General features: G+C 54.7%; 1 protein-coding gene across 3 annotated transcripts in view; it reads left to right on the top strand.

Annotated features, from left to right (window-relative positions):
* The window catches only part of ITPR3 (inositol 1,4,5-trisphosphate receptor type 3), a 63,786-nt gene that overhangs the window by 8,265 nt on the left and 30,074 nt on the right, over positions 1-25,447 (top strand). For all 3 annotated transcript variants that reach the window (XR_005025130.2, XM_036887066.2, XM_057494177.1), the window contains exons 3-14: positions 6,017-6,087; positions 16,374-16,495; positions 18,329-18,415; positions 18,982-19,140; positions 19,328-19,426; positions 19,770-19,853; positions 22,135-22,281; positions 22,456-22,551; positions 23,140-23,190; positions 23,385-23,527; positions 24,539-24,638; positions 24,726-24,886. Coding sequence is in view for 2 of the 3 variants with exons in the window: in XM_036887066.2 (XP_036742961.2) it covers positions 6,017-6,087; positions 16,374-16,495; positions 18,329-18,415; positions 18,982-19,140; positions 19,328-19,426; positions 19,770-19,853; positions 22,135-22,281; positions 22,456-22,551; positions 23,140-23,190; positions 23,385-23,527; positions 24,539-24,638; positions 24,726-24,886 (1,320 nt within the window). In the remaining variant the exon portion in view is untranslated. The remainder of the gene's footprint in view (positions 1-6,016; positions 6,088-16,373; positions 16,496-18,328; positions 18,416-18,981; positions 19,141-19,327; positions 19,427-19,769; positions 19,854-22,134; positions 22,282-22,455; positions 22,552-23,139; positions 23,191-23,384; positions 23,528-24,538; positions 24,639-24,725; positions 24,887-25,447) is intronic.

Here is a 25,447-nt window from a genome sequence, read left to right as displayed (position 1 = left end):
GGGTCAGTGCCCTGGGCTGGGAGTCAGACCTGGTGTCTGGAACTGGCTTTTCTTTAACTTGTGTGACCTGGTGTGAGCTGGTCGGTTTTCCCCTCTATGCCTCAATTTCCAAGCTAGATTGGGGAGGGGCTGTCCAGGGTCGCTGGGTAGTTCATCAAGTCTGATTTCTCTTTCCACGGCTGCTTTGGAGGTGTCCCAGAAGGTAGGAGCAGGCTTTGATTCAGGCTCCTCTGATAGTCACCTGCCCCACTGCTAGCTCCCTTCTTCCTCTTCCTTATCTAATCTTTCCAGACAGCACCGACCCACCCCACTGCCTTTTCTTGGCTCCCACCTGGATCTCAAAGTCCACTCTGGGCATAATGGGGCAATGTAGGTCCCTGGATGCATCTGCCTTCCTCTCTTCCCTCAGTCCAAGGTCTTGGGGGTACAGACCTCATACCCAGTGGACATTTCAGGGTACAGTTGTCAACTAGCCTCCTTTTCAGAGGTTCCAGGGCAGCCCTGTGCAGACCCCCTGCCCTTTACCTTCATCTCCATGTCTCCTCTGCTGATGCCCTACTGGGCCCTGCACAGTGCGGGCTCAAACGGGTCTGTGCCCCCCAGCAGATGGATAGCTCACAGCAGGGACTCCTCAGTGTCCTCAGGGCACTCAGCGTGGTGGACATGAGCTTTCTGGGGGTGGGGACCAGGACCAGCGCATAATGGGCCAGTAGTAAGGCTTTGTTGAATAGATGGAGACCTAGGTTGCACCTGTGCTGTCAACTGACTAGCTGCGTGGCCCCTCTGGTCCCTTCTACTCTGTGAACTCACACTGAACTGTGTGGTAAAAATGGAGTGAGGTATTGGATGTAAGAACAGTTTATAAATTAAAACGTGTTCTGTGTAACTGGCAAATAAAATAAATATATTTGGGGAAAAAGTGCTCTGCACATTGGAGGGTTGGTTTTTCTAATATGGTCGCAGCTGGGGTGCCACGGGCCTTGCGATAAGGGGCGATGGTGTGGTGGGAGGGGGCAGAGAGCTCTGCAGGAGCCTAAGCCGGCACTGAAGGTGGCAGAACTCGGGGAGGGTGGGGGCAGTCGGGTTTCAGCCTGTGCAGAGGCGTGGAGGTGGGACGCTGAGATCAGAGGGCTGGCAGAGTGGAGGAGAAGGGAGGGTGGGGGACCCTTCCCGGGAACTTGGGAGGAGACAGAGGTGCTCGGGAGGGGCTGGGGGTGAAGCGACGCGGCCACTTCCCCTTGGAGAGCTCGGCTCTGGTTGCAGCGCCAGGTGGGCACCCGAAGCCGGGCACCTGTCACCGGGCTAGTTTAAAAAACACAGGTGTCCCCCGGGAGGGAGAGTGCGGGGCTACCGCCCGGTACGTAGAAGCCCCGGGCGCCCGGTGCGGGCAACCGAGCGCAGGAGCGGAGGAAAGCGCGGGCGTAGGCGGCGCGTCCCCGCCCCACCCCCGGGCACAGCCTCCTGCCGCCCCCGGGCGGGCCTGGCGGCGGCCCAGCGTCCTGGCGGCACTGGCACTCGGAGGCAGGCCGGGGCGAGGGGCGCTCACCCTCCCAAAGCGGCGCGGCCCGCTGACCGCTGCACGTGGGGCGGCGGTGGGGGCGGCCGAGTCTCGGAGCGCCTGGGCGCAGGGCCACCACCTCGCAGCCGCGCCCCGCACCCGGGCCGCGCGGAACGGAAGTCCCGGCCTCGCCCTCCCTCCGCCAGGACTTACCTGTCTGGTGTCCCGGCCCTCGGGCCTCCTTCTGGCCCCAGGTCTCCCTGCAGCCCATCTGATAAGGGCTTTCCTGCTATCTGTTAATGGCTTCACGGGACAGCCCTCCCTCCCCCGGCACCTTGTCGGATGTCATAGTCCTAAAGAGTTTATACAGAGGAATGCAAGGGAGACTTTTTTTGGGGTGGGGTGCTAGGGGGGCATTTGGGACTGTAACATCTGGCTTCTTTCTTTGCCTACAGGTTAGGTGGGGAGCTGCCCTAAGCACCAGATGGGAAATAAAAAGATGACGGCAAAGTGCCACCCCTTAGAGGTTCTTGGGGAGGGGTGTAGAAGGCAGCCCCGCGTTCCCAGGCCATATGATTCTGCTTAGTCCAGGACCCACGCTTGGAGGCCCAGGGTGAGGAATGTTAGAGCTAGGGGTTGCCTCTGAAAGTCCCGTCTGCTGACCTTGTTTTCCTGATACCTGTGGGAGCCCCCTGCTGTTCCGACCCTCCCACTTGGCTTGCTTCTCTATTCTGGTCCTTCATACAGATCCCTTCTGTCCCCTCTCTGCTGCAGGTCTGGGATGGTTTCCTTCTCAACCTTGTTTGAAATCTTCCTCCTGGAGACCATGCCCCCTCTTGATCAGCCCTTCCCCTTCTTTAAATGACTTCAGCTTGCACTCCCCAGACATGCCCCACCTTGTAGATCCGGGAGGGGCTGAGCTGGAGACACAGGGGCTTGGGCAGCTGTGTCAGTGTGCAGGGACAGAAGGACGTCCACATAATGACCAGGCAGATATGTGCCAGGGGAATTAGGAAGAATATGGCATCTGAATTTGCATGTCTTTTTCCTGCATGTGTGACCCAGATGAGGGGTTCCCAGGGGAGGGGTGGAGGGTTCTGGGGTAAGAATGGGTTTTTCCTCAGACGGTTCTCTGGGGAGGGAGCCTCCACAAGGTCTTGTGCACTGGACCAGATGGGGGCGGTGGGGGGCTACCCCAGTCTCTCCTCGGCTGCATGGACTTCGGTGTCGCCTTGTGTTGTCCAGTATCCCTGGCAGTGCCAGGTCCCGGGCAGAGCCAGTGCTTCTCTCCTCCGCCATCAAAACTCACCTTTCCTGTGTCCCCTCTCCTAAGGGTTTTGTTAAGAGACGTCAGCTAATTTGATTCACTAATATCTTACAGGAAATTTATGAATTATTCAAGGCTTTGCATAGCTCCTGCCTCTTCTTTCATACCTTCTTTAACTGACCAAGCTCTGGTCAATCCCTTCTATGAATTTGGACAAAATCCACAGCCAGTACCACCAGTTGGCACCAGGGCCTATTCCCTGTATCATAAACCATTCTGAGTATGTGATTTGTCTTCCTAATAAGATTTTAAACTCCCTGAGGCAGGACCTTACCTTTTGCTTCTCATAGACATCCCTCAGCAGCTAGCAAAAGGAATGAATTCTCTCAAATGTATTTCATGTGTGCCTGCTGTGTGCCGGGCAGTGGTCCGATGTTGGGGATGTGGCAGGAAGCAAAACAGATACACCCCTCTCCTCATGGGTCTTCCATTCCAGGCTGTGGGGGGCAGTAACCAAAATAAATAAGTAAAATATATGGCAGGCCAGCTGATGGTGAGTGCTGTGGGGAATAGTGAGGCAGGGAGGAGGTTGAGGGGTGTGGGAAAGAGCAGTTTACAATTTTAAAGGGATGGGGAGGGATGGTGTCCAGGGGAAAGGGTTATTTGAATCAAGATCTGGAGGAGGAGGGGAGAGAGCCTGGGAGGTGTCTGTGGGTGGAGGGAGGAACAGGTGTCAAATCTCCTGGGAGGTTTGAGAGCCTGGCTGGGGGCTGGGGGATGGGCCCAGTGGACGAAGGGCTGGGGGAGGAGATGAAGCCAGAGGAGTGAGCGGCCGGTCATGGGAGGGCTTTCAGGCCATTGTGAGTTCTTGGCTTTTACTCTGAGATGGGTGGTTCTAGAAGGTTCTGAGCAGCAGACTGCCCTGATTTGATATACCTTTTAAAGAGATCCCTGTGCTGCTGTGGGAGAACAGGCTGTAGGTGGGTGGGGGGAACATCAGGAGACCAGTGAGGAGACTGGTGAGGGCCTGGATGGGGTAGTGATGAGAGGAGGTCAGATTCCACACGTATCGATACCAGCCTGCAGGATTTTCTCACAGAATTGGTGTGAGGAGTGAGTGGAAGGGAGAGCCAGGGATTGGTCCAAAGCTTTTGGCCCAAACAATTGGAAGGATGGGTTGCCATCAACTGGGTTGGGGAGGCCTCCAAGAGGAGCCCCATTAGGTAGAAGACCAGGAGCTCAGGTTTGAGCGTGCTGAGTTTGAGATGTCTGCGGACATCCAAGTGGAGGTGTCAAGTGGGCAGTCAGATCTTTGAGTCTGGACTTTGGGGGAGGAGGCACGGGGAAAGGTGGGTGTGGAATCATCAGTGAGGGTATAAGTGTTGCTCAAACCCATGAGTTGGCCAAGGGCGTGAGTGCAGATGGAGAAGCGGAGAGGGCCGAGCACTGAGCTGACGCCGGAGGCCCAGAGGGGCCTTGCAGGGCGGGCTGCCTTCTCCCCCTCCAGGTCACCTGCTCTGGCACCACCGCACAGCACATCTTCAAAGTCCAGCTCTGCTGCCGGCTAGCGGTGTGTCCCCGGCCAATTCATTCAACCTCTCCTCATTAAACTCTTGTTTCCCTGCCTGTGAAGTAGAAATAATAACAACATAGACTTAGAAAATTAAATAATGATATATGAAAATATTAGAAACAAAACCCTGTTTGCTATTGTTATTACTATAGACTGCATTGTGTGAAGCACTGGTGATGCCAAAGGGAAAACACAGGTCCTGCTCTCAAGGAACTCACGGTGCAGACATGGCAAATAGTCACAGTAGAGACATGGCAGTGGGCAAGGCCAGGACCAGGTGCTGGGGGAGCATGGGGGAGGGAAGCCCCAAGGGAGGGAGAGCACTGGCCGAGGAAGGTTTCACAGAGTGAGAGAGAGGGGCTAAGGGTGGAAGAATGGAGGTGTGCTAGGCCTGGGGCTGGAGGGAGGCCAGGGCAGGCTGGGCATGAAGGGCATTGCAGGCTTCCAGGGCCACTTCTGTAGAGATGAGAGACCTTGGAACCAACTGGAGTTTGAGAACGGCTGGGGCAAGGAAGTTGTGAGGCTAACTGGGGAGTGGGTGGAGGTCAGATCATAAAAGGCCTTGTTAGCCAACCCAAGGAGGGGAAGAACAAAAGGAGGCTTTGATACCAGCTCTGTGACTTCAGGCAAATTATTTAACCTTCAAATACTTTCCTTCTCTGTAAAATAGTGCTAATGACTAGCCCCTAATAGGGAAGTGGGTGAGAATTCAGAAGCAGTTGTCCTGAAGTGCTCAGATAGAGTTGGCCTCCAAAGCAGTGGGACATTATCATCACTTTATCCTAGAGGTTGGGGTGACATTAAAGAACTTTAAATTCAGGAATGAATGGATAGGTGGCTCATATCTTCAAGATTTGTGTGGACTCTGACCTCCTCTCATCACTACCCCATCCAGGCCCTCACCAACCCTCACCTGGATGTAACTGCCTCCTCACTGGTCTCTTGATGTTCCCCTCAGCCACCTACAGCTGTTCCCCGACAGCAGCAGAGGGACCTCTTTAATCTTCCAGAGATTCAGGGTTAGCCCTAGCCATGGTGGGGACTTTCAGGCCCTAGGGTGGCCAAAGAGGGCGGCATGGAATGGGGGGGCCTGACTAAGGCTGGGAAGGTGCTTGGTTCACTGTCCCAACTCCGCGACCCAAAGGCCTGGCCCCTGGTTTGGTGTCTCACAACCCCCCTCTCGTCTGTGTGTCTGTGTCTAGTCTCTGCCTGGTTCTATCCTATTTATCTTTCTGACTCTATTTTTGGTCCCTCCTCCTCTCCCTGCCTCCCTTGCTCTCACTGTCTCTCCTCCTCTCTGTATCTCTCTGACTTTGTCTCTGTCTCTCTCGGTCCTTTTCTCTCTTCCTCCTCCATCGCCTTCTGCCCTTTCAGGTCTGGGCAGCAAAGTCTCGGGGCTGTGGCAGGAGTTCTGTCCTCAGCGTGTGACAGCCACACAGACTGCCCCAGTGGGCTGGGTGTGTCTCTCTGCTTTTCCTGGGGGCCCCCCATCGCCACCCTAAGAGACTTTGCCTTTTATTAGTGATGCCAGGAAGGAGAAGGATGTGATGGTGGGGATTTGACAGTGATGGAGAGATGCCTCTGGAGGCTTCCTGGTGCCCTAGAAAACTGCCCTGAGGAAGGGCTGCCTGGGGATGGGCCTCTCCTCTCCCGCTGACTGAGCTGCCTTGCCCCTCAGGTTGGTGGATGACCGCTGTGTGGTGGAGCCTGCGGCAGGGGACCTGGACAACCCCCCTAAGAAGTTTCGAGGTAAGACCTTTGCTCCCACCACCACCTCCCCTCCCAGGCTGCTGAGCCGTGGCCCTGGGACAGAACTCGCTCAACCCCATCCAGCCCTGACAGGTTAGAGAGGTGCGGCCCCGTGGCCCCCACTCTGCTGTCTGTGGAATTCCCTGTGGGCTTGCACTGCCACCTTCATTTTATGGGGTCCCCACCCCACTTCTCAGGGGCACACCCACTTCTGCCTGAGGTCCCATTCTCTCCCCAACTCCCCACCAGCCACAGGGCTTTCTTTGTGTGCCTGGTTATTTTCTGAGGGAACAGGGGAGGAAAAGAGAACTTCCTCAGGCGTTAGAAGGCTCAGGGTGAGCGCTGTTCTTCGTGCTGTGATCTCCTCTTCTCCGTGGTGAGGACAGTGGACCCGTGTTCTCCAGGTCCCTTCTCCTGACCCCAGGTGGGGCCTCAGCCCGTGTGGTGGGGGTGACGCTGCCCTAGGGGAGCTTACAGAGCCCAGACCTGGCTCTGCTGTGTGACCCTGAGTAGGTGCCTTCCCTTGAGGAGCCTTTGTGTCCTCTGTGACCAGTGGCTCCTCAGCCCTGCCCAGCCCCTGTGAGATGCAGATGGTATCCTGTTGTCACTGTGCCCAGCTGAGGTAAGGTGTTATTATTGTGACTACCAGTGAGGCTGAGACTGATAGACAGATACTGGGTGTGGTGGGCAGGCGGGAGCAGGCAGGAACACGCCGCCCCACTGCCACCTTGTCTGCCCACGTGGCTGCTCCTCTGGGGAGAGATTAGCTGGGATTGTCCTTGAGAGGGAGGCTGGGAGGGGAGCGGGGTTTAAGTAATCCTGCGGCATCCTTGGCTGTCTGTCTGCTGGGGCTTGCCCAAACATCGGAGTGTGGAGGATATGGGGGGGGTCCTGCCAGCCTGCGGTGGGGCCCCACATCTGCTGTTCTGCTCTGGCTTCCATCATGGGCCTCTGAGTGGGGGCTCTGCCTGGGGGTCTTTGGTGGGGACATGCCTGGGTACATGGGAACCGCCGCCAGCACCACAGACCCGGTGTCCACGGCGTCTGACCCTGCTGCCCCCTCCTCTCACTCCTGCGCCCAGTCCTCTCCTGCTCCCCACAGCCACATCAGCCTCCCTGCTGTTCTGCATCTTTATCAGCTGCCCTCCTTTCTCTGCACCTTTGCACTTGCTGTTCCCACTGCCTGGAAGGTTCCTACCCCACGTATCTACACGGTGCCTATTCTTCAGGTCTCATCTCCTTAGTGGGCCATTCCCTGGCCAACCAGTATAACACTGCCCTCCACCTCCCTTCCCTGGTTTCTTTTTCTTTATAGCGTGAATCTGACTTACTCCATGTATTTTAATTATTTTTTTGTCACCTGTCTCTCCTGCTGGAATGGCAGCTCCAGCAGGGCAGCAAGTTCTAGCTGTTTTACCTGCGGTGTCTGCCACACGGTGGGCATCTGGTATACCGCTGAGGGCTAACTGCTTGCATGGGGCCCCTCCTTGGGTTTCCTCTGAGCCCTGCCACCTCCCTCAGGCCTGGCTGCTTGGGGTCCTGTGGACATGACCCTCCCAGAGCCCATTGGTTGAGCCTAGCCTGGGAGGCACTGGGCCTGGGTTTTGGGGGTTTCAGGGTGTTCTTTTGGTTTCCCTTGGAGGCACAGCTCTGCCCATGCCTGCCTCTGGGTTCTGAAGGTTGGGGGTGAGTAGTGACAAGTCCTGGGCCTTTCCTGGAGCCAAAAATAGAGCTTTGAAGCCAGTGATGAAGGGGGCAGATTCCCATTCTAGCCAAGGGATTCAGGTATTTGGCAAAACTCGGCAAAAATTTAGTAAGGGTGAGGGTCTTGAGGGTGGGCTGTGCCAGGGCAGAGAGGGGACTGGGACCAAAAGGGGACGGTGTGTGTGTGTGTGTGTGTGTGTGAAGGTGTGTGTAGTCACGTTTGAGGTGTGACAGGTGGTGAGGTGGGTGGGAGTTTGTGGCAGAGGCAGACGTGCCCTGGAGTTCCACCGGACAGTTTAGGGCCAGTGTTTGACAACAAAAAAGCCACTTTGCCGAACAAATGCTCCTTTGACTTGCCCTCCTTCCCCATTGCTCCTTCCCAGTCTCGCCTCTCTCTCCCTCTCCATGTTCCCAAGCCTGTGGTCAGGGGCCCTTCCCAGGACCCAGGAGCTGCCCCATGGTACCCTGGGCCTTGCCAGGCCCAGCCAGTTCAGAGACGGAAGAGGGACTCAGCCTCCAGCCTTCCCCCACCCTGTCTGCCCCAGTCCTGGCCTGTGCCGTCTTGGAGAGGCAGGCAGAGACCCCTCTGGACATCCTGTGGCCTGTCTCAGACCCGAGAAGAGCCCATCTTCTGGGACAAAACCAGGTCTCCATATGACCCTGTGGCTGGCGGGCACCAGTTGGAGCATTAGAACTTGGGACTGGACTCCAACCTCTTCAGTTTTGAGACTGAAGCCCAGAGAAGAGAAAGGTGTTGCTGAGCCCCAAACACAGGAGGCCTGCCTCTCGTTCTGTGTGTCTCCCGCAAATACCTTGGCCCCAGGGGGAGGTCCCAGCAAGGGCGTGGAGGCAGGCAGTTTAGAAGTTGGCTAGACATGGTCAGAAACGGCTGTGTCCAGAGGCTCCACAAGTGTTGTCCTGCCACCCTGGGGGCGCCCAGCTATGGCTGTGTCAACTGCGATGTCCCCCACTTGCCTCCTGCAGCTCACTCCCCGCTCACATGCTGACCCTGGAGCCCTCAGGCTGGGCTGGGAAAGCCCTGTGAAACCCCCAACTTGCCTCCATCACCGCTGATTGGCTCCTTGTTTGTGGTTTCAGCTGTAGCTGTCTTTTGAAGCCATTCCAAGCCCCAACATGTTCTGGGAATTCTTTCCAGAGTCTGCAGTGCCCCAGGAAGCCCAGGCTGCTGGTGCCCCATGTGTAGGGCGCCCATGGCAGCTCAGCCTCCCGGGCCTCTGCTTAGCTGTAGGGGTGCTGGGTATGGCTACTCTGAGTCATGTGCTGCTGAATGGGCCCAGGGTCTGGGCCTGCTCCCTGCCATGAGCCCTTTCCCTTTCTCCTCCTCTTCCAGGTCGGGGCACAGGAGACCCGGTGCAGCTCTCACCTCCCAGGCTACCCCAGGGAAGCACAAAGCTCACACCCCCAGCTACAGAGACCCCAGGAAACTGTGCAGGAGTCCCTACCCACCCGGACTGGGGGGAGGCAGGGTGGGGAGAGGTGGCCTCCCTGTGCTAGCACGACTGGTGTCCCCAACCCAGCCCAGCCTTATGCCTCTGCTCTACCTGTCCACCTTCTACGCCCAGTTTATTGTTATTTTTATTGTTATGAAGACATACTTCAACTCCACATGAAAGAGAAAACTAACCCTTGTACCTACTACTGAGCTCTGTCAAATCCTCTTTGCCATGTTTATTTCAGATCTTTTCTTTTTAAAGAGATATCATCTTATGTGTAGCTGAAGCCCCTTGCATCTTCCCTATTCCCTTCCTCCACCACCCATTCCATAGGCAAACACTCCTCAGAAATTGGTGCATCATTCAGGGGCCCATTTTTTTGCTTTTGCTAATCATACATAGGGATACACTCACGAATGATAACGGTATTATATTCCACTTTAAAAGTGGCCTTTTGTAAAATCTTACTTCTGTAAAAGTAGCCTTTTGTAAAATCTTTCTGCACATTTGGTGTTCTGCACTGTTTCTGAGATTTCTGCATGTTGACACATGTGGCTCTGGTTCATCTGTTTAATTGCTGTGTAATATTCCACTGGGTAGGTAAACTGCCATTCATTTAGTGGTTCTGCTGTTGATGGACATTTTGCTCATTTCCAGTTTTTGGCACTTGCTAACCATGCCGCAGTGAGTGTTCCCGCACATGTCACTTAGAGCTCGCGTGCACGGGTGTCCTGGTGGGAGAACTCCCCCGGCTCAGCCCTGGCAGCCGGTGGGTGCGGCCGCCCTTGTCCCGCCCCCATCCTGACCACACTTGGTTTTGTCTCACTGAGCTGCCCTCCAGCCTGCTGGGTGTGAAATGGCATCTCCCTGTGGTTTTAATTTGCATTCCTTTGACTACTAGTGAGATGGAGCATCTTTTCATGTGTTTATTGGCCACTTAAATTTTGTTCTTATTCCTTTTTTTTTCTTCTTATAAAAATAATATAAATACATGCTGTAGGATCAAGATGAAAACAATGGTGCCCCCACTTCGCCTGCCCCCTTTCTGGGGCAACCATACAGAAATTCTGACTAGGTAATTTATTTATGGTTAAAACATCAGAACATTGTACAAACACGTATGGAGAGGCGGCTCCCACCTGCCCTGCCCTCCCTCCCCCTCCACTGTTGCCCCTTCAGGGAACCACTTTCTTTAGTTTCTTATGTCCCCTCCAATGTTCCTTTATGCAAATACAAACATATATTCAGATAGTCCCCCCTTACACAAAGGTTCCATTCTATATATACTATTCTGTTCTTTGCTGTTTTTCCTTTATAAACCTTATTATGGATAGATTGTAGTGAGAGCTTTCCATATTAGTATATAAAAATCTTGAACTCTCTGTCCCCCCTGTTTTCACTTAAAAAATCATTTGTTGATCCTTATCCTAGACAAGTATGTGAAAACAGTGTTCCTACATATTACATAGTTTCAAGCATTTAAAGAACATTTATTTATCTTGAAATTGTGGTATAGATCCCTAACATAAAGTTTACTATCCTAACCATGTTAATTGTATAGCTCTGTGGCATTAAGCACATTCTCACTTACAGCCATCACCACCATCCATCCACAGAACTTTTTTCTTCATGTGAAACTGAAACTCTGTACCCATAAACAATAACTCCCCATTCTCCTCTGCCCCCGCCCCTCCTCAGTTACCACCATTCTACTTTCTGTGTCTTGTGCATTTGACTATTCTATGTTCCTCAGAGGAGCGAAATCATTACAGCATTTGCCCTTTTGTGGCTGGCTTATTTCACTTAGCATAATGGCTTCAAGGTTCACCCACGTGTAGCAGTTGTCAGAATTTCTGACCTCTCTTACAGCTACAGAGCATTCCATTACATGGCTCTATTGTAATTTCTGTAACTGATCCTCTCTTGATAGACACTTGTGCTATTCCTAATCTTTGTCGTTCCTGACAGTGCCGCAGCGAAGACCCTTGTCCCTCCTCATTTTGTACAAATGCAGGTGTGCTCTTAGAATTAATGAATGACCAGCAGTGAGATTGCTGAGTCAAAGGACTGGAGCTTCTGTGATTCTGATCAAGACTGCCAGTTGCTCCCCATGGGGCTTGTACTGTTTGGCACCTCCTCCAGCCACATAATAGGAGACAACCATCCCTTGAATTCTTTGTTGCCTCTTCTGCTGGCTACTCCCAGGCTTCCCATTGCTTTGCTTATTTCATGAGAATTGGCTCAGTTGGCCCAACGCTCCACTTCCTGTCCCCCAGTCCTCCCAACAGCATCTTGTCACTGTTGTACATTCTCCTTTGTCACCTTTATACACCTGGGATCACAGTTTCACCTCCGTTTCTCACCCATCCAGTCCTCCAGTGCTCTGCTCCGTGCTCCCTTCCACCACCACGGCCGCTTTTAGTTTTACATCATGGAGACTGAATAACCTCTGCATTCTCTTCTGTTACACCAGTGGGTCTTCAATGTGTTGTTCTATAAATTAAGTTTAAGTGTTGAAAAAAATTAAAAACAGAGGTTTGTATAATTGATACCAAACTTATGTATTATTGTGACTGTATAGCTTTATTCCCTGTGCTCTGTTCTTACCGTGAGTCCACTTTTCAACCTGCTTTTCAAACTCTGTTGAGCAGCAGAACCATTTGGGGTGAGGGTGACTTTAAAAATGCATATGCCCTGGCCTTGCCTCAGACCTGCCAAGCTGTATAGGACACCTGGGAGTTCGTATTTTATGAAGCTCCCCACCCTGGATGAGTCTATGCAGTGGTAGTGGCTTTTGTTCTGTTACACACCTTAGTCAGTGTTGGGGATTGTTACTTGACTTTATTTAATAAGTGAATGTCCTCTTGTCTGCAGCCTCACAAGCCCTGGGGCCCCCTTACCCACAGGCACACATACCCCAGCACACATAGTCCTGTAGTCCCCCTAGAGGCAGGCTTTTCTCTTGGCCTTCGATGCTGCTGCTCCTGCGTGGGCCCAGTCTGCTTGCCTTCCTTCTCTACCGTTCTGCCCTCCAGTTTGGTGAGAAGGAAGGTTCTGGCCCCTTCTGGGGTTCTTACAGGGCTGCCTTTGGGCAAAGAGCATGGCACCTGTGCATACAGGTGGGCCCCAGACATTTTAGAGGGCTCAGATCATTTATTCATCGAACAACCATTTTCTGACATGTATTGTGGGCAAGTCTCAAAGGAGGATCTGTGTGAGAGAAAAAGATGAATTTGACAAGTTCCAAGTAGCAAGTTTCCAAGAAAGATAAAGAGGAATTGGGAGCAGGGAGGGATTGCTTCTGGCGTCATCCCACTCCTGGGAGGCTGCAAGGGCAATGTACTTCATTCAGACACGGGTTCTGACACATTTACAGGTTGTAAAGTCCCTTTACTGGGGCTCAGCTATCCCTTAAAGCATCAGATAGAACAGAAATAGAACACATCAACCATAGTAAGGTTTGTTACTGTTTCATTAGTTTTCTCTTCAGCTCTGTCTGTTCTCCTGTTCAATACGATCAATGATTTTTAAATTGAGTTACTGAGGTTTTTTTATTTCTAGAAATTCCATTTGGTTCTTATCTGTCTGCTGTGTCACTTTAGTTTCCTGTGTGCAGGGGTCCTCAAGCTTTTCTTTTGTGGATTTAAGCCGAGTAGGCATATCTGTTGTACAGATGATGGCTGTGTCTGAAGTTTCTTCACATCTGATTCTAGTCCTTTTTTGTGGGTTTGCTCTCTTTTGTGGCATCTGGCTCCCAAGCTCCCAAGAGGACTGTACACTGGTTATTGCATTTGAAAAATCTGGTATGAGCAGTGTGGACTAGGAGGAAGGTACTTTCCTCCAGATAGGGTGTGCATATCCTGTTACCAGACACCCCCGCCCCCCAGGGGGGGGCACCACCCGTGTAAGACTGCCTGAAGCTATTTTCAGTTTGGGGCTTCCTGCACCATCCAGGGGATTCCAGTGGGGCTTAGTTCCTGGAAAGAGCTGCTCTGCTCTGCATTCAGCCCTTGCCCTGGGGGTGTAGCCCTCAGGGTCCTAGCCTACTGAATCTGTCACATTCCCTGCATTGGTCCTGTTACACTTTCCACCTTCCCTGAGCCTGGACTTGGATTTCTGCCCCCGTCACCTGGGGAAGCTGTCCAAATAAAAGTTCATGTTTTCCACAGTCAGCAAATACCTTCAGGGTGAAAGTAGCTTAGGTGTTTCTCTTTCTTCCTGGTGTCCCTTTTGATCTTCTGTTCTGGTCCCATAATTCCTCAGTTTTGTCAGTTCTTTAATAAGTCTTAAAATAATGCCCATTTGAAAACTCCAGTTGTTTTAGTTGTTTTCCGGTTGGGTTGGTCCAGTTCTCAGCCCTCTCAGGCCCAGAGCTTGCCCACCAGTACCGGGGACGGAAGCCCCCATGTTGTTTCATGAAATGGTGATCCGCAAATACATTTCCTCCTTCTGGACTGGGAGTGCAGGGAGGCGGGCTGTGGGGAGACCAAGGGGCTCAGGATTGCCAAGGCCTGTGGGCTGCTGGCCTCCCAGACACCCCCGCCAGCCCCCTCCCAGCTCCGGTCTCCCTCATACTCAGCCCTGGCCCAGTGCCCCACTCCTGTCTCAGATGCCAGACCCCGTGCATGACTGGAGCTTCTCTCCACTTGCAATGCCTCATCCCTTTCCTCCCTTCAAAGCTAAATTTAAGCTCCATTTCATCACACACGAGGAAAGTCGCTTCTAGATTCATGTGTTTATCTGGCAGACATATGCTGGGGGCTGGGGACACAGTGATGAGCTCTGCTTGTCCCCGTCCACCTGCCTCTGGGTTTAGTAAGGGTGGCAAAAAATAAGCAGGTCAGCCTGTCAGACCCAGTGCCCCCTTTAATATTATGAAGTGGGATTCATAAATAATGCCATCTATCCATATCCATATCTATATAATATGAAGCAGGGGGCTGTTCAGGGCCAGGGTCTTGAGTGAGCCTGGAGTCATGGGGAGGGGAAGAAGTGATGCCAGTATAAGGCCCTAAGCATGACAAAAAAGAGAAGTAAAAAGAAAGCAATTTATAGTACAGTAACATATATAACAGAAGTAAATATTGGGCATGTCTAAAAGGCTCAAGGAAGCAGGCAGACTTGCCTCTGAACCCCGAACACCGCGGCCATAGATGTAGGTGCGAGTGATGATGCATTTTCTGAAAGAGCAAAAAGCTCCTGGTAAAGTTTGAACAACACAAAGGATAGTCTTCCCTAAGTTTATATTGGAGCTGCATTCCCGGAAATTCAATGTTTGCTAAGTCATATAAAAAAGACTTCATGTCTCTGTATGTCACTCTGGATTCAGAACCCTGCCTCCCAGACGTCCACCTGTGAGTGTGTGGTGGACATTTTGGGCAGGTGTCATGAAGGGCTGTCTTCATGGTGCAGGCATCCAGCACCCCTGTCCTGCCCACTAAATGCCAGCTGTGACCACAATCATTGGTGCAACAAAATCTTGCTGCCCCATTTCCAAAACAATGCCTGCTGGGGCCCCACTCCCTCACTCATGCTGGGAACCAGTGGCCTCTAATGAGGCAGCGAGAATTGATGTGATGGTGGGGGGACCTGGGGGGCCCTGGGAGCTCCAATCCAAGCCTGGGGAAGCAGGAGAACTTCCTGGAGGGGGGTGAGATCCCAGCTTCTTCTTGAGGGCTGAGCAAAACCCCATAAGGACATACTCCCTCCAACAAATTGAGCTTGTTTCTGGAAGTGATGCCCGCTCATGCTCGTGGTGCCACGGTGGGCTTGGCAACCCCTGATGGTTCTGTCTGCTTAAGCACTTGCCATTGTTTCCCTGCTTGCGGGGCAGCTCTGTCTTCTCTGAACTTTGACTCAGTTTCTTCTCCTGATGGTATCAGTGGGCCTCTGCCTGCTTGTGGACTACAGAAAATCCAGTTTTGCTTTTAGTTCCCAGGGGCTGGATGATCAGCTTTGCTCAGAGCACGGACATAGCCTGCCTTTCTTTAGAGGGTGAATGAAAGGGCCTGAAGGAGGGGGCGCCCCATCTCTGTGACCTACCCCCCAGTGATGCCTTTCAGGGGCTCTGGCACAACTACCTCTGCTGTGTTCCATGCTACTGGAGCACTGTGCAGTCACAGCATGGCACTGTAGCATGAGAGGGCCTCAGAGGCATGAGCCCAACCCCTGTCCAGGGCTTGATTCCCTCCAGTGATGGGGAGCTCACTGCTGCACAGCACAGCCCTGTTGTGTCAAACAGGCCCACTCACCTGGACCAGTAGCTCACTGTGATCCAGCAACCTCGATCCTCTCCCACCACACTTTACAATAGGATTTTCCAACCCATGCCTTGTTTGGATAAGTAGAAAAATCTGATACCCTTTCTGGAGTTTTGGCTTTTGAAAATCATAGATGTTTTGTCTGCTTTCCAAAATAAAAATTGCTATAGTGAACCTGTTTCTGGAATTTTGAATGGCCCTTTCTTAGATTGAGTTCCCTAGAAGCAGAGCCTATGAAGGGGGGAATTATTGAGGAGAGTGTCTCTGGGAAAGAGAGGGAGGGAGATTTGCTCATACATGGCAGGAGAAGAGCAGAGTGAGGATGTGGTTTCAGGGGAGGAGAAGCCTCAGCCTGACCCCATGGGGGCCAGGGAGTGACCAGTGCTGCAGACAATCCCCTCCAGGGGCCGGGTGGCCTCATATGTCTGCACCAGCCACTGCATGTGGGCTGCCCCTCCAAAGGGGCCGTGGGGTTGTAACTTCCAGACAATGTGCGTAAGATGGCAGGTGGCCAGAGAGTGATACAGGTGTGAGCTGTCAGCCACCAGTATCCACAAAAGCTGGGACAGACAGCATAGGAATGGGAGCCCAAGAGCCTCTGATAACCTCCCCTGGGGCTGAGGACAGCATCCTCCTGCCAGGTGAGATCCTGCTCTCCAACCTGCTGCTGGGACTCACCATTCTACTTGATTCAGGATGCTCCAAGTTCTACAGGGTTCTTCCAACCACCTCCTCTCTACTCAGGGGAACAGGAGGGTGGGGAGAGCAGAGGTGGGATTTGGGGGCAGGGCTGCAGGCTGGGGAATTTCCCCGGGGAAGGCCTGACCTCCACAGCAACCAGTCTCCCTCCTTTTGCCTACCCTACCAGACTGCCTGTTCAAGGTGTGTCCCATGAACCGCTATTCAGCCCAGAAGCAGTACTGGAAGGCCAAGCAGACCAAGCAGGACAAGGAGAAGATTGCTGACGTAGTGCTGCTGCAGAAGCTGCAGGTATGTGTGTGCAGCTGTGCATCAGGCACCTGGGTGCATGTGGCGGGGTCACTGCTCATCAGAGCCGACAGGGCCTCATGGGTGAGTCAAGTGGTTTTTAAAATGAGCTGAGTGGCTTTTACCACTGAGCCAAGTGGTGTGAATGAAGTGAGGTGGGGGAAATAGAGTGCTCTCCAGTGACTCCCTCATCTACACGGCCCCTCTGTGCCAGTTAGAAGAAGGTGCCTTTTCCTCTAGGCTGGCACAGCCCTATGCCAGGGCACATGGCTCAGTGAGGGAATGTGGATTGGATTTCAGCCCCCACCCAGCCCTTCAGCTGGACGTCATGGTGCAGTGAGCGACCTATACAACTGTACATGGAGTTAGCAGTGGCTCCTGGAGATAGCAGCTCCAGGGAACCCAGTTTGAGAACCAGTCTTAACCTCTCCTCATTTAATAGAGTTGGAGCCTTGGGGTCCTTAGAGGGGACTGGCTGACCACGGTCATCCTGTGAGTTTGCAGTATGAGTGGCCCCAGGTCTCTGGCACATCTTGGGTTCCTTGGACACATGCCTGGCGTGCAATGTGAGGGCCTGGTGGTTGCTCGCAGGTCCCCTGGAACCAGAGGCTGAGTTCGCGTCCTGGACATTCCTCTCAGGACAGAGCTCAGGGCCCCAAGCCCGGCCCCCATGGAAAAGAAAGTGGGAGGCTTGGCTGTGGTCAGCGGCCTTGGAGCCTGCCTCTGAGGCACACCCGCAGGCCGAGTGCCCTGCCCGCTCTCATGTGGACCTTACTTCCCTGGGGAGGTGGGTGTGAAATGGAGGAAGGTGGGCCCGCCCCGTAGCTGTGAACTGGGCCGGGAAGCGGGGGCTGGGGCAGGCTGCCTGAGCTCTCATAAAATAGCCGCAGCTCCTTGGGCTGGGGGCCGTCACAGGCTTCCTTCCTGCTGCCGACTTGGCGGAGGCCGAACTGGGGATCTAGCCTGGGCAGGGTGCATTCAGACATGCACGGGCATGGGCTCAGCACCACGCGTGGTCAGCCACACACTGTAGGTGTGTGGAAAGTTATGTGGTACATGGCAAATCTTCCGAGCAGCCACCCGTGCCCTGGCCTCGTTATGAGGCCTGAGTAATGGGACTGAGGAGAAGGAAGGGGCAGAGGGGCCAGTGCTCTCAGGGAGTGCCCGTCTGGTGGAGACACAGCTCTGTCTCCAGGAGCCCTCAATTGGATAGAGGAGACAGCGTACCAACAGGCAGCTTCCAGTCTAATGTGACAGAGATGCCTAAAAAGGTGTCTTTAATGGGACACAGACCAAATCCTGGAGGCCCCCAGAGTTGGGTCCATCAGAGTTGGATGTGGCCAGTCAGTGAAGGCTCCCTGGAGGCAGTGGCCTGGGAGCACACACAGGTTTGGGAGGGAGTGGAGGAAAAGGAGGGAGCGGCATCAAGCACGCCTGCCAGGGTTTGGGCTGGGGCAGGGCTCCTGTGTTGGGAGTGTCAGGAGTCTGTGTGATGGGGGTAGTGGGGCACAGCTGAGGTTGTTTGCTGGGAATGTGGAGGTGCTAGGGGGTTCAAGGCCCTGCTGGCAAGCCCCCTTCAAAGGGAGGTGGGGAGGCAGGGGTGAGGGATTTGGTGGTTCCCTGAGATGCATGCTGTGTGACTCCGGCTGCCCCTCCACACTCAGCCTCGGTCCCTCCTCAGTAGTGGGAGGGAATGGGCTGGATGGCCTCTGACAGCCACTCCGGGGCAGTGCCAGGAGCTGTGTGTGTGGGCACGTGCACATGTGTTGGGGGAGGGATGTGCCCCTCCAGGAGCAGGCTTCTGAGCCTGCCCTCCACCTCCGTGTGTTTGCCTAGCACGCAGCCCAGATGGAGCAGAAGCAGAACGACACGGAGAACAAAAAAGTGCACGGGGACGTGGTGAAGTACGGCAGTGTGATCCAGGTGAGAGCCCCCTGCGCCTCCCCAAGAATTGGTCTGGGCTGCTGCCGGGGTGTGGGGGGCCAGCTCATGTGCCGTCTGGGGGTTGTGTCCCCAGTGGTGGCTCCGGGACCGTCTCTGGGACTGCATGTAGGCCTCTGAGTGCGTTTGTTGCCGTGGGGCTTGAGTAGCTGTGTCCACTGCGTGTTTGAAGCACAGGGGTCACTAGCATGGATTTTGGGTCCCAATCTCTGCTCTGTGACCTTGGGCTAGTTATTTACCTTCCTAGTGCCTCTGTTTCCCCTTCTGTTCAATCAGCCAGTGATAGGGCTTCCCTCTTGGCTGTTGTAAGGTTACATGAGCTAATGCACGTACAGTATTTAGAACAGTGCCAGCTTCTCTTTGGTGATACCTGGGAGCCTGGCTGGGAGTGTGTGTTTGTGTGCGTGGCGGCATGTATCTCAGTTTGTGTTTGTGTCTTTGTGTCCGACACTGCATGTATGTCCAGGTGTAACCCCCCCGGTGCCCCTTCCCTGATGGGCTGTCCTCCTGGGCCTGGGGACCTCACTTGCACTCTGCCTGCCCACCAGCTCCTACACATGAAGAGCAATAAGTACCTGACAGTGAACAAGCGCCTGCCGGCACTGCTGGAGAAGAATGCCATGCGGGTGACACTGGATGCCACGGGCAATGAGGGCTCCTGGCTCTTCATACAGCCTTTCTGGAAGCTGCGGAGCAATGGGGACAATGTGAGGATAGGGCTGGGCTGCAGGGGCCTGGTGGTGGTGCAGGCCACAGCTCCACGGGGGCTTTTATAGGGTCTCAGTGTGGGGACTGGATGAGGTCATGCGCATTTCTTAGAGGAGCAGACTGAGATCAGAGAGGCCTGGGGGCTTGGCATTTCCCACCTTCATCCTGCTCTGCCTGTCCCTGTAGGTGGTGGTGGGGGACAAGGTGATACTGAATCCTGTCAATGCAGGACAGCCTCTGCATGCCAGCAATTACGAGCTCAGTGACAACGCCGGCTGCAAGGAGGTGAGTGAGGTGGTGGGTCTAGCCCTGCAGTGGAGGGGCGTCCACACATCCTTGAGGGTACAGACATCTCCTTCCCACCAGGGTCTCTTCCTCCAGTCTTGTCTGGCCTGCTGGAAAAGCTGGGCCTCACTGCTCCCCACCTGTTTCTTAGCATCTGCCCCCATCCTCCACCCCACAGGTTGGCACCCACAGGGCAGTTGGGAGAAGCCATCCACTCCTTGTGCTGTGATGGGATCCGGGCTGGACCTCACCCCCTCTCTAGGCCCTTAGCACTGACCCATTCCCCAACAGTGGGGGTGGAGGTGGTCTGCCTGGCATCAGGATTCTCTCTGTCCTTCCCCAGGTCAACTCTGTGAACTGCAATACTAGCTGGAAGATTAACCTGTTTATGCAGTTCCGAGACTACCTGGAGGAGGTGTTGAAAGGGGTAAGCCCTGGGAGCCTGCAGCACTGCTGCACTGCCTGCTCCCGCACAGCCCCTCCTCACAGGCCCCTCCTGCCTTCCCCCACCTACCCCAGCTCTGCTCCCTGCCTAGCCCTCTTCTTTATGTGCCCCCTTCTCTGGCTCTGCACCCCCTCCAGTCTCCCTCCTCCCCCACTGAACTCCCACATCCCCAGCTGGACTGCCGCCTCTCTCATCTCTCGCCTCTCAAGCCCCCTCTGCACCGTCTCTGGTCCTGGCTGGCCTGCTTGTTCTCTTCCTCAGAGGTGTCCCCATCCCCCCACCTTGGAGTGGGCCCAGATCCTTTGAGCACCCTGTCTCCTTCCCAATCCCCACACTCCCCTACCCTTTGCCCCTGTGCCCTTTGCCCTCTTGGGCAAGGGCATAAGGCTGCTGAGTCAGGTCTGTGCCCTGGTTCCTGACCTGCCCAGCATGGGCTCTGGGACATAGGGGTTTGCAGGTGGGGAAGGCATGAGCTTTCTGGACAGAATTGCTGGGAGATACCACAGTAAAGACTGGGGGAGGGATCAGGGCAGAGTGGGGAAGGAGGGCTGGAGTCAGACGGGGGGAGGTCAGAGGTCCTCAAGTGGGGCTGCTGGCAGTAGAAGCAGCAGACTGAAGGCAGGCTGTGTGGAGGGGCAGACTTGGGGTAGCAAAGAGGGCAGGGCTATTGCTAGGGGTCGGCAGGTATAACTGGCCAGATATCATGATTGAGGGACAGGTGACAGGCCCAAGAACAGCCACCTAAGGAGGCCGCCCCCTGTTCACTCCGCCCTCCCTCGTTCAGAAGCCTGCGGTGGCCCCCCTTTGCCCTCTTACCCCAGCTAGGCTGCTCCCCAGCCACTCGCCACCTCCTCCTTCCCATCTCCCAGGCCGTTTCCCGTCCACCCGTGCTCCATCCAAATGCCTTTCCTTCCTTCCCTTAAGCCTGCACCTCACCCACACATCAATCAAGGCCCAGTTCATGGACCACCTCTTCCCAGAAGACTTCCCTGATTACACATCCCAGCCCTAAATCTGTGCAGCACAGAGAAAATGAAGCATCACTGGGCTGAACCCTATGGTGTGGCCTGGGGTGGTTTTGGTAAATCTGTCACGGCCCCAGTGTTAGAATCCAGGCAACTTGGGTGCACAAACCCACCCCTTTTCTGCTCCCACCCTGCACAGCCTGGGTAGAAGTCACTAGGTTCTGCCACAGTGACTGACTCCATCTGTGTGTATTCATTCGTTTGCTCCCTCCCTCACTCCCACATTCACTCCACAAGTGTTGACTGAGTCCTTTTGTGTCCAGCACAGTGCAGGGAAGACAGATAACGCCATTAGTGATAATAGCAGTGTCAGCCGTGACTGAGAGCCTGCTAGGTGCAGGCTCACTGTGGGACGAAGTGAGGTGGGGCGATGAGGGCCTCAGAGCTGCAGGCAGCATGGATTCGTGTCCCATGCCCCTTGCAGGACAGTTACTTCTCTGTGCCTGAGTTTGTCCACCTGTAAAGTGGGGATGATGATGTATGTACTCAGAGGGTTAGTGTAAGGATTAGATGAGAAAGCTCACATAAAGTCCTCGCACTGTGGCTGGCATGTGGTAAGTGCAATGTTAACTCCTTTATATAAATTAGAATCTTCACAATTTCTACAAGAAGTTATATTCTCATTTTATAGAAGAGGAAACTGAGGCTCAGAGATATTAAGGGACTTACCCAAGGTCACACAGCTTTTAAAGCAGAGGTAGGATCCATACTTGGTCTCTGTGTCCAAAGCTACAGAGATGAACGGGCCACAGACCCTGCACTCCACTTGCTGCAGACCAACGGGGAGCAAAAGAAATGGGCATGGACTGCTGATATCAGGCAGAAAGGGCCCTAGGAGAGGTACAGCTGTGGGCCTGGGAAGACCCCAGGAGGTGAGGTCCCGCCTTCCTTCATGGAGGGGTTTACTTGGGATTGACCGTTAAATGTCAGGTGGGGTTTCCAGAGGTATGAATTGGGAAGGGAGGTGATCAAGGGCAGGTTCTACGTAGGAAGGCCAGGGAAGGCTCTGGGTAAGAGCATGTCCTGCCCCAGTTATCTGGAAGCTTTGGATTTGGGATTTGGGCAGAAAGCCTGGTTGAGCGGCTGGCCCCGGGCCCCAGCCACCTCTGGTGGGGCTCAGCATGCATCTCGTCCTCTGCTTGCTGGCTCTGGAAGGAACTGCCCCTGCATCTGAGGCAGGTGGGACTGGTGCCTGGAGGGTCCTTGTCCACCCTGAGCTCACAACCCACCGCCCGCAGGGAGACGTGGTGCGGCTGTTCCACGCGGAGCAGGAGAAGTTCCTGACATGCGACGAGTACAAGGGCAAGCTGCAGGTGTTCCTGCGCACCACACTGCGCCAGTCCGCCACCTCAGCCACCAGCTCCAACGCCCTCTGGGAGGTCGAGGTCAGAGCCTGCCCTGCCTTCCCTCTTCACACTAGAGGTGGGAGATCCAGAGTCAGGAAGGCTCCTGGCGCCACATATCCAAAACTCTCCAGGGTCCCCCCACCCTTGCCCTCCCAAGTCGGCCCTGGGTCTGAGCTCCCCCTCCCTGGCCTGTCTCACCCCTGCACCCACCAGGTGGTCCACCACGACCCCTGCCGTGGAGGAGCTGGCCACTGGAATGGCCTGTACCGCTTCAAGCACCTGGCCACGGGCAACTACCTGGCTGCTGAGGTGAGCAGAGAGGCCGAGGGCGTCCTGGGAGTGCAGGCTGTGCGAGCACATGGGTGTGAGTGAGGGTGTGTGCCTGGTCTCTGTCTGCACACACATGTATCTGTGGACTCTGGCTTACCTCTGTCTGCACACACATGTATCTGTGGACTCTGGCTTACCTGCAGTCATGTATTTATTTAACAAATGTTACCGAATGAGTGCATGACTGTAAATAAGCCTAATATTCCTGTGCCCTTGCTATGTGCCAGGAGTTGTTCTGGGCACTGGGGTAGAGCAGCAAGCAGAATTCCCAGCCCTTGTGGAACTTGCCTTCGACATCTACATCTGCTCATAATGCCCAGGCTTGGGAGTCCTGGAGCGTCCCTGTGTGTTGGGAGGGGTGTGGGCTCACCCTTGGGACTGTGGAGAGGGGCCGTGAGAGTGGGGCCTGGGAGTGCTCACTGATGGCTCCCCTTGGAGTAACATGGGCACCCCTGGGAGGGTGGGGGCTGCTGCTCTGACCCAAGGCCCTCTGTGGACCTTGCTTTGGGACAGGGGTCATGTGGGTATAGCCTAGTGTCCAGAAGCACCCCCTACCTTTTTCTCCAGGAGAACCCCAGTTACAAGGGTGATGCATCGGACCCCAAGGCAGCAGGAATGGTGAGGTCCACAGCAGGGCTCCCGGGCTAGGAAGAGCAACCATGCACTGCTCCGGCGGAGGGTGGGACAGGGGAGGCCGGGAAACCCTGGGAGGAGGGCTGGAGGGAGAAGGCCGCTCAGGTGGGACCCCAGGTGATTTCAGATGACCTGAGTGGAGGAAGGGGCTTTTGCCTGAGTTGGGGTCCTCATCCCAGGGTGTCCAGGGCCGCACAAGTCGCCGGAATGCTGGGGAGAAGATCAAGTACCGCCTGGTGGCTGTGCCCCATGGCAATGACATCGCCTCCCTCTTTGAGCTGGACCCCACCACATTGCAGAAAACCGACTCCTTCGTGCCACGGTGGGTGGGTGCCACGTGGCTGGCTGGGGGTGCCCAGGCTGGGCCATCCTGTCTCTGGGCTTCCTGCGTCCCACTCCTTTGTCCTCCTGAGGGGTCCTGTGGCCTTAGGATCTGCATGTCCCACCCCTCCCGGGATTGAGCTGTGAGAGCTGTAGGCAGCGGACAGTCCTTGAATGCTTGCCGTGCGTCCAGCCCTGGATTCTGCACACACTGGGCATTTGCCGCCTTGTGCTATGTGCTTTATCAGAATGCCTTCTCTCCAGGGTTCTTTATCAGCCACCTGCCCCAGCTGGTCTGTGCACTCAAGCACAGGCTGCACCACAGTTTGTCCTGGGAGCACTGGGTAGGGCTGGCTCCTTGACCTTAAGGTCCCCTGACTGAGATTTAGCACGTAACATCAAGAAACTTCTCGGATGTCAGTCAGGCCTTAGCATTTACAAGCAGTAGGGGCTCAGCTGACTCAATCACTTTGTCCTGATTTCTTCACCTGTAAAGTGGGAATATCAAGTCTACCTTCAACAGGGCTGATGGGAGAATTAATTGAGTTATTACAGGCCCACAACCCCTTATCTGAAACTCTGGGGGCCAGCTGCATTTTTAGGTTCAGTTGTTTTTCATTTCAGAAAGGTAAAATTATGTTTCATAATCAAAGACATGAGTGTTTCTGCTGTGAAACGTGTGCATCTTGATACTAAATGGGACAAATAGTCTAAACAGCCTCATTTGTCCAGATGAATTTTGGCCCCAGGTTTACAAAGAGACCTTGGCTCTTGGAGTGCTTTGGGTCTCTGCGTGCAGGTGAGGCACGTGAGCCTGCGTGAGGTCACTCTGGGCACTCTCATCTGGCCTGGGCTCCTCACCTGGAGGAAACTGGTGCCCCTGTCCCATGGCTGCTGGATGTGGAGTCAAGTGAAGATGGGGAGCTGTCGGGAGCCAGAGCAGGCAGACAGCTGGGATGTGATCATGAAATAGTCCTGTGCCCTGCGGGCCCCCCAATCCCCCGCCCCGCAGGAACTCATATGTCCGGCTGCGACATCTCTGCACCAACACGTGGATCCAGAGCACCAACGTGCCCATTGACGTTGAGGAGGAGCGGCCCATCCGGCTCATGGTGCGGGCCGCCTGGGGCTGGGGGCCAGGGGCCAGGGCTGGGGCCCGAGCTTGTCCCTGGGTGCCCTGCTGACCTCTGTCCCTGCAGCTGGGTACCTGCCCCACCAAGGAGGACAAGGAGGCCTTTGCCATCGTGTCGGTTCCTGTGTCCGAGATCCGAGACCTGGACTTTGCCAACGATGCCAGCTCCATGCTAGCCAGTGCTGTGGAGAAACTCAATGAAGGTTTTATCAGCCAGAACGACCGCAGGTGGGCTGCAGGGGCAGGCTTTCCGAGGTTTACGGGGAGGTCTTGTTCTCCTGGGGTTCGTATTTCACGAACAAAGGAGTCACAAAGCAGAAGCCACAAGCTGGGCTGGGGTGAGGGAGATAGAGATGGGGGACTGGTCCCTGCGGGGCTCTACCTCACTGCTCACATAGTCCTGGAGCTAACCCTGACGATGGGACTGAGGTTCAGAGAGGTAAAGAGATGAGCCCAAGGTCACACAGCTAGTAAATGGCAGAAACAGGACAGAAATGCAGAGCCCTTCACTCCAAACACCCTGCCTTGTGCCTTGTTGTTCCTTTCCAGATTGGGGTATACGGAGAGTCTGTCTGGGGGCACTTCCGAATCCAGGGTGGGTGGGGCAAGGGGTGTGTTTTGAGAGCAGTTAGGCATGAAGCTGGGGAGAGAAACTGAAGGCCAGTGCTGGGTGCTCGTCTTCGGACAGCAGGTCCATCGAGTGATGTGATGAGAGCTGTGTTTGGGGAAGGGCTGCCTGCCACCTGGGGCAGGCCAAATGGGGTCCTTGGGGCTGTCCCCAGGTGGGTG

The sequence above is a fragment of the Manis pentadactyla genome, chromosome 16 (assembly GCF_030020395.1).
Source record: "Manis pentadactyla isolate mManPen7 chromosome 16, mManPen7.hap1, whole genome shotgun sequence".
Classification (NCBI taxonomy): Eukaryota; Metazoa; Chordata; class Mammalia; order Pholidota; family Manidae; genus Manis; species Manis pentadactyla.
This window is presented reverse-complemented; position numbering and strand designations above follow the sequence as displayed.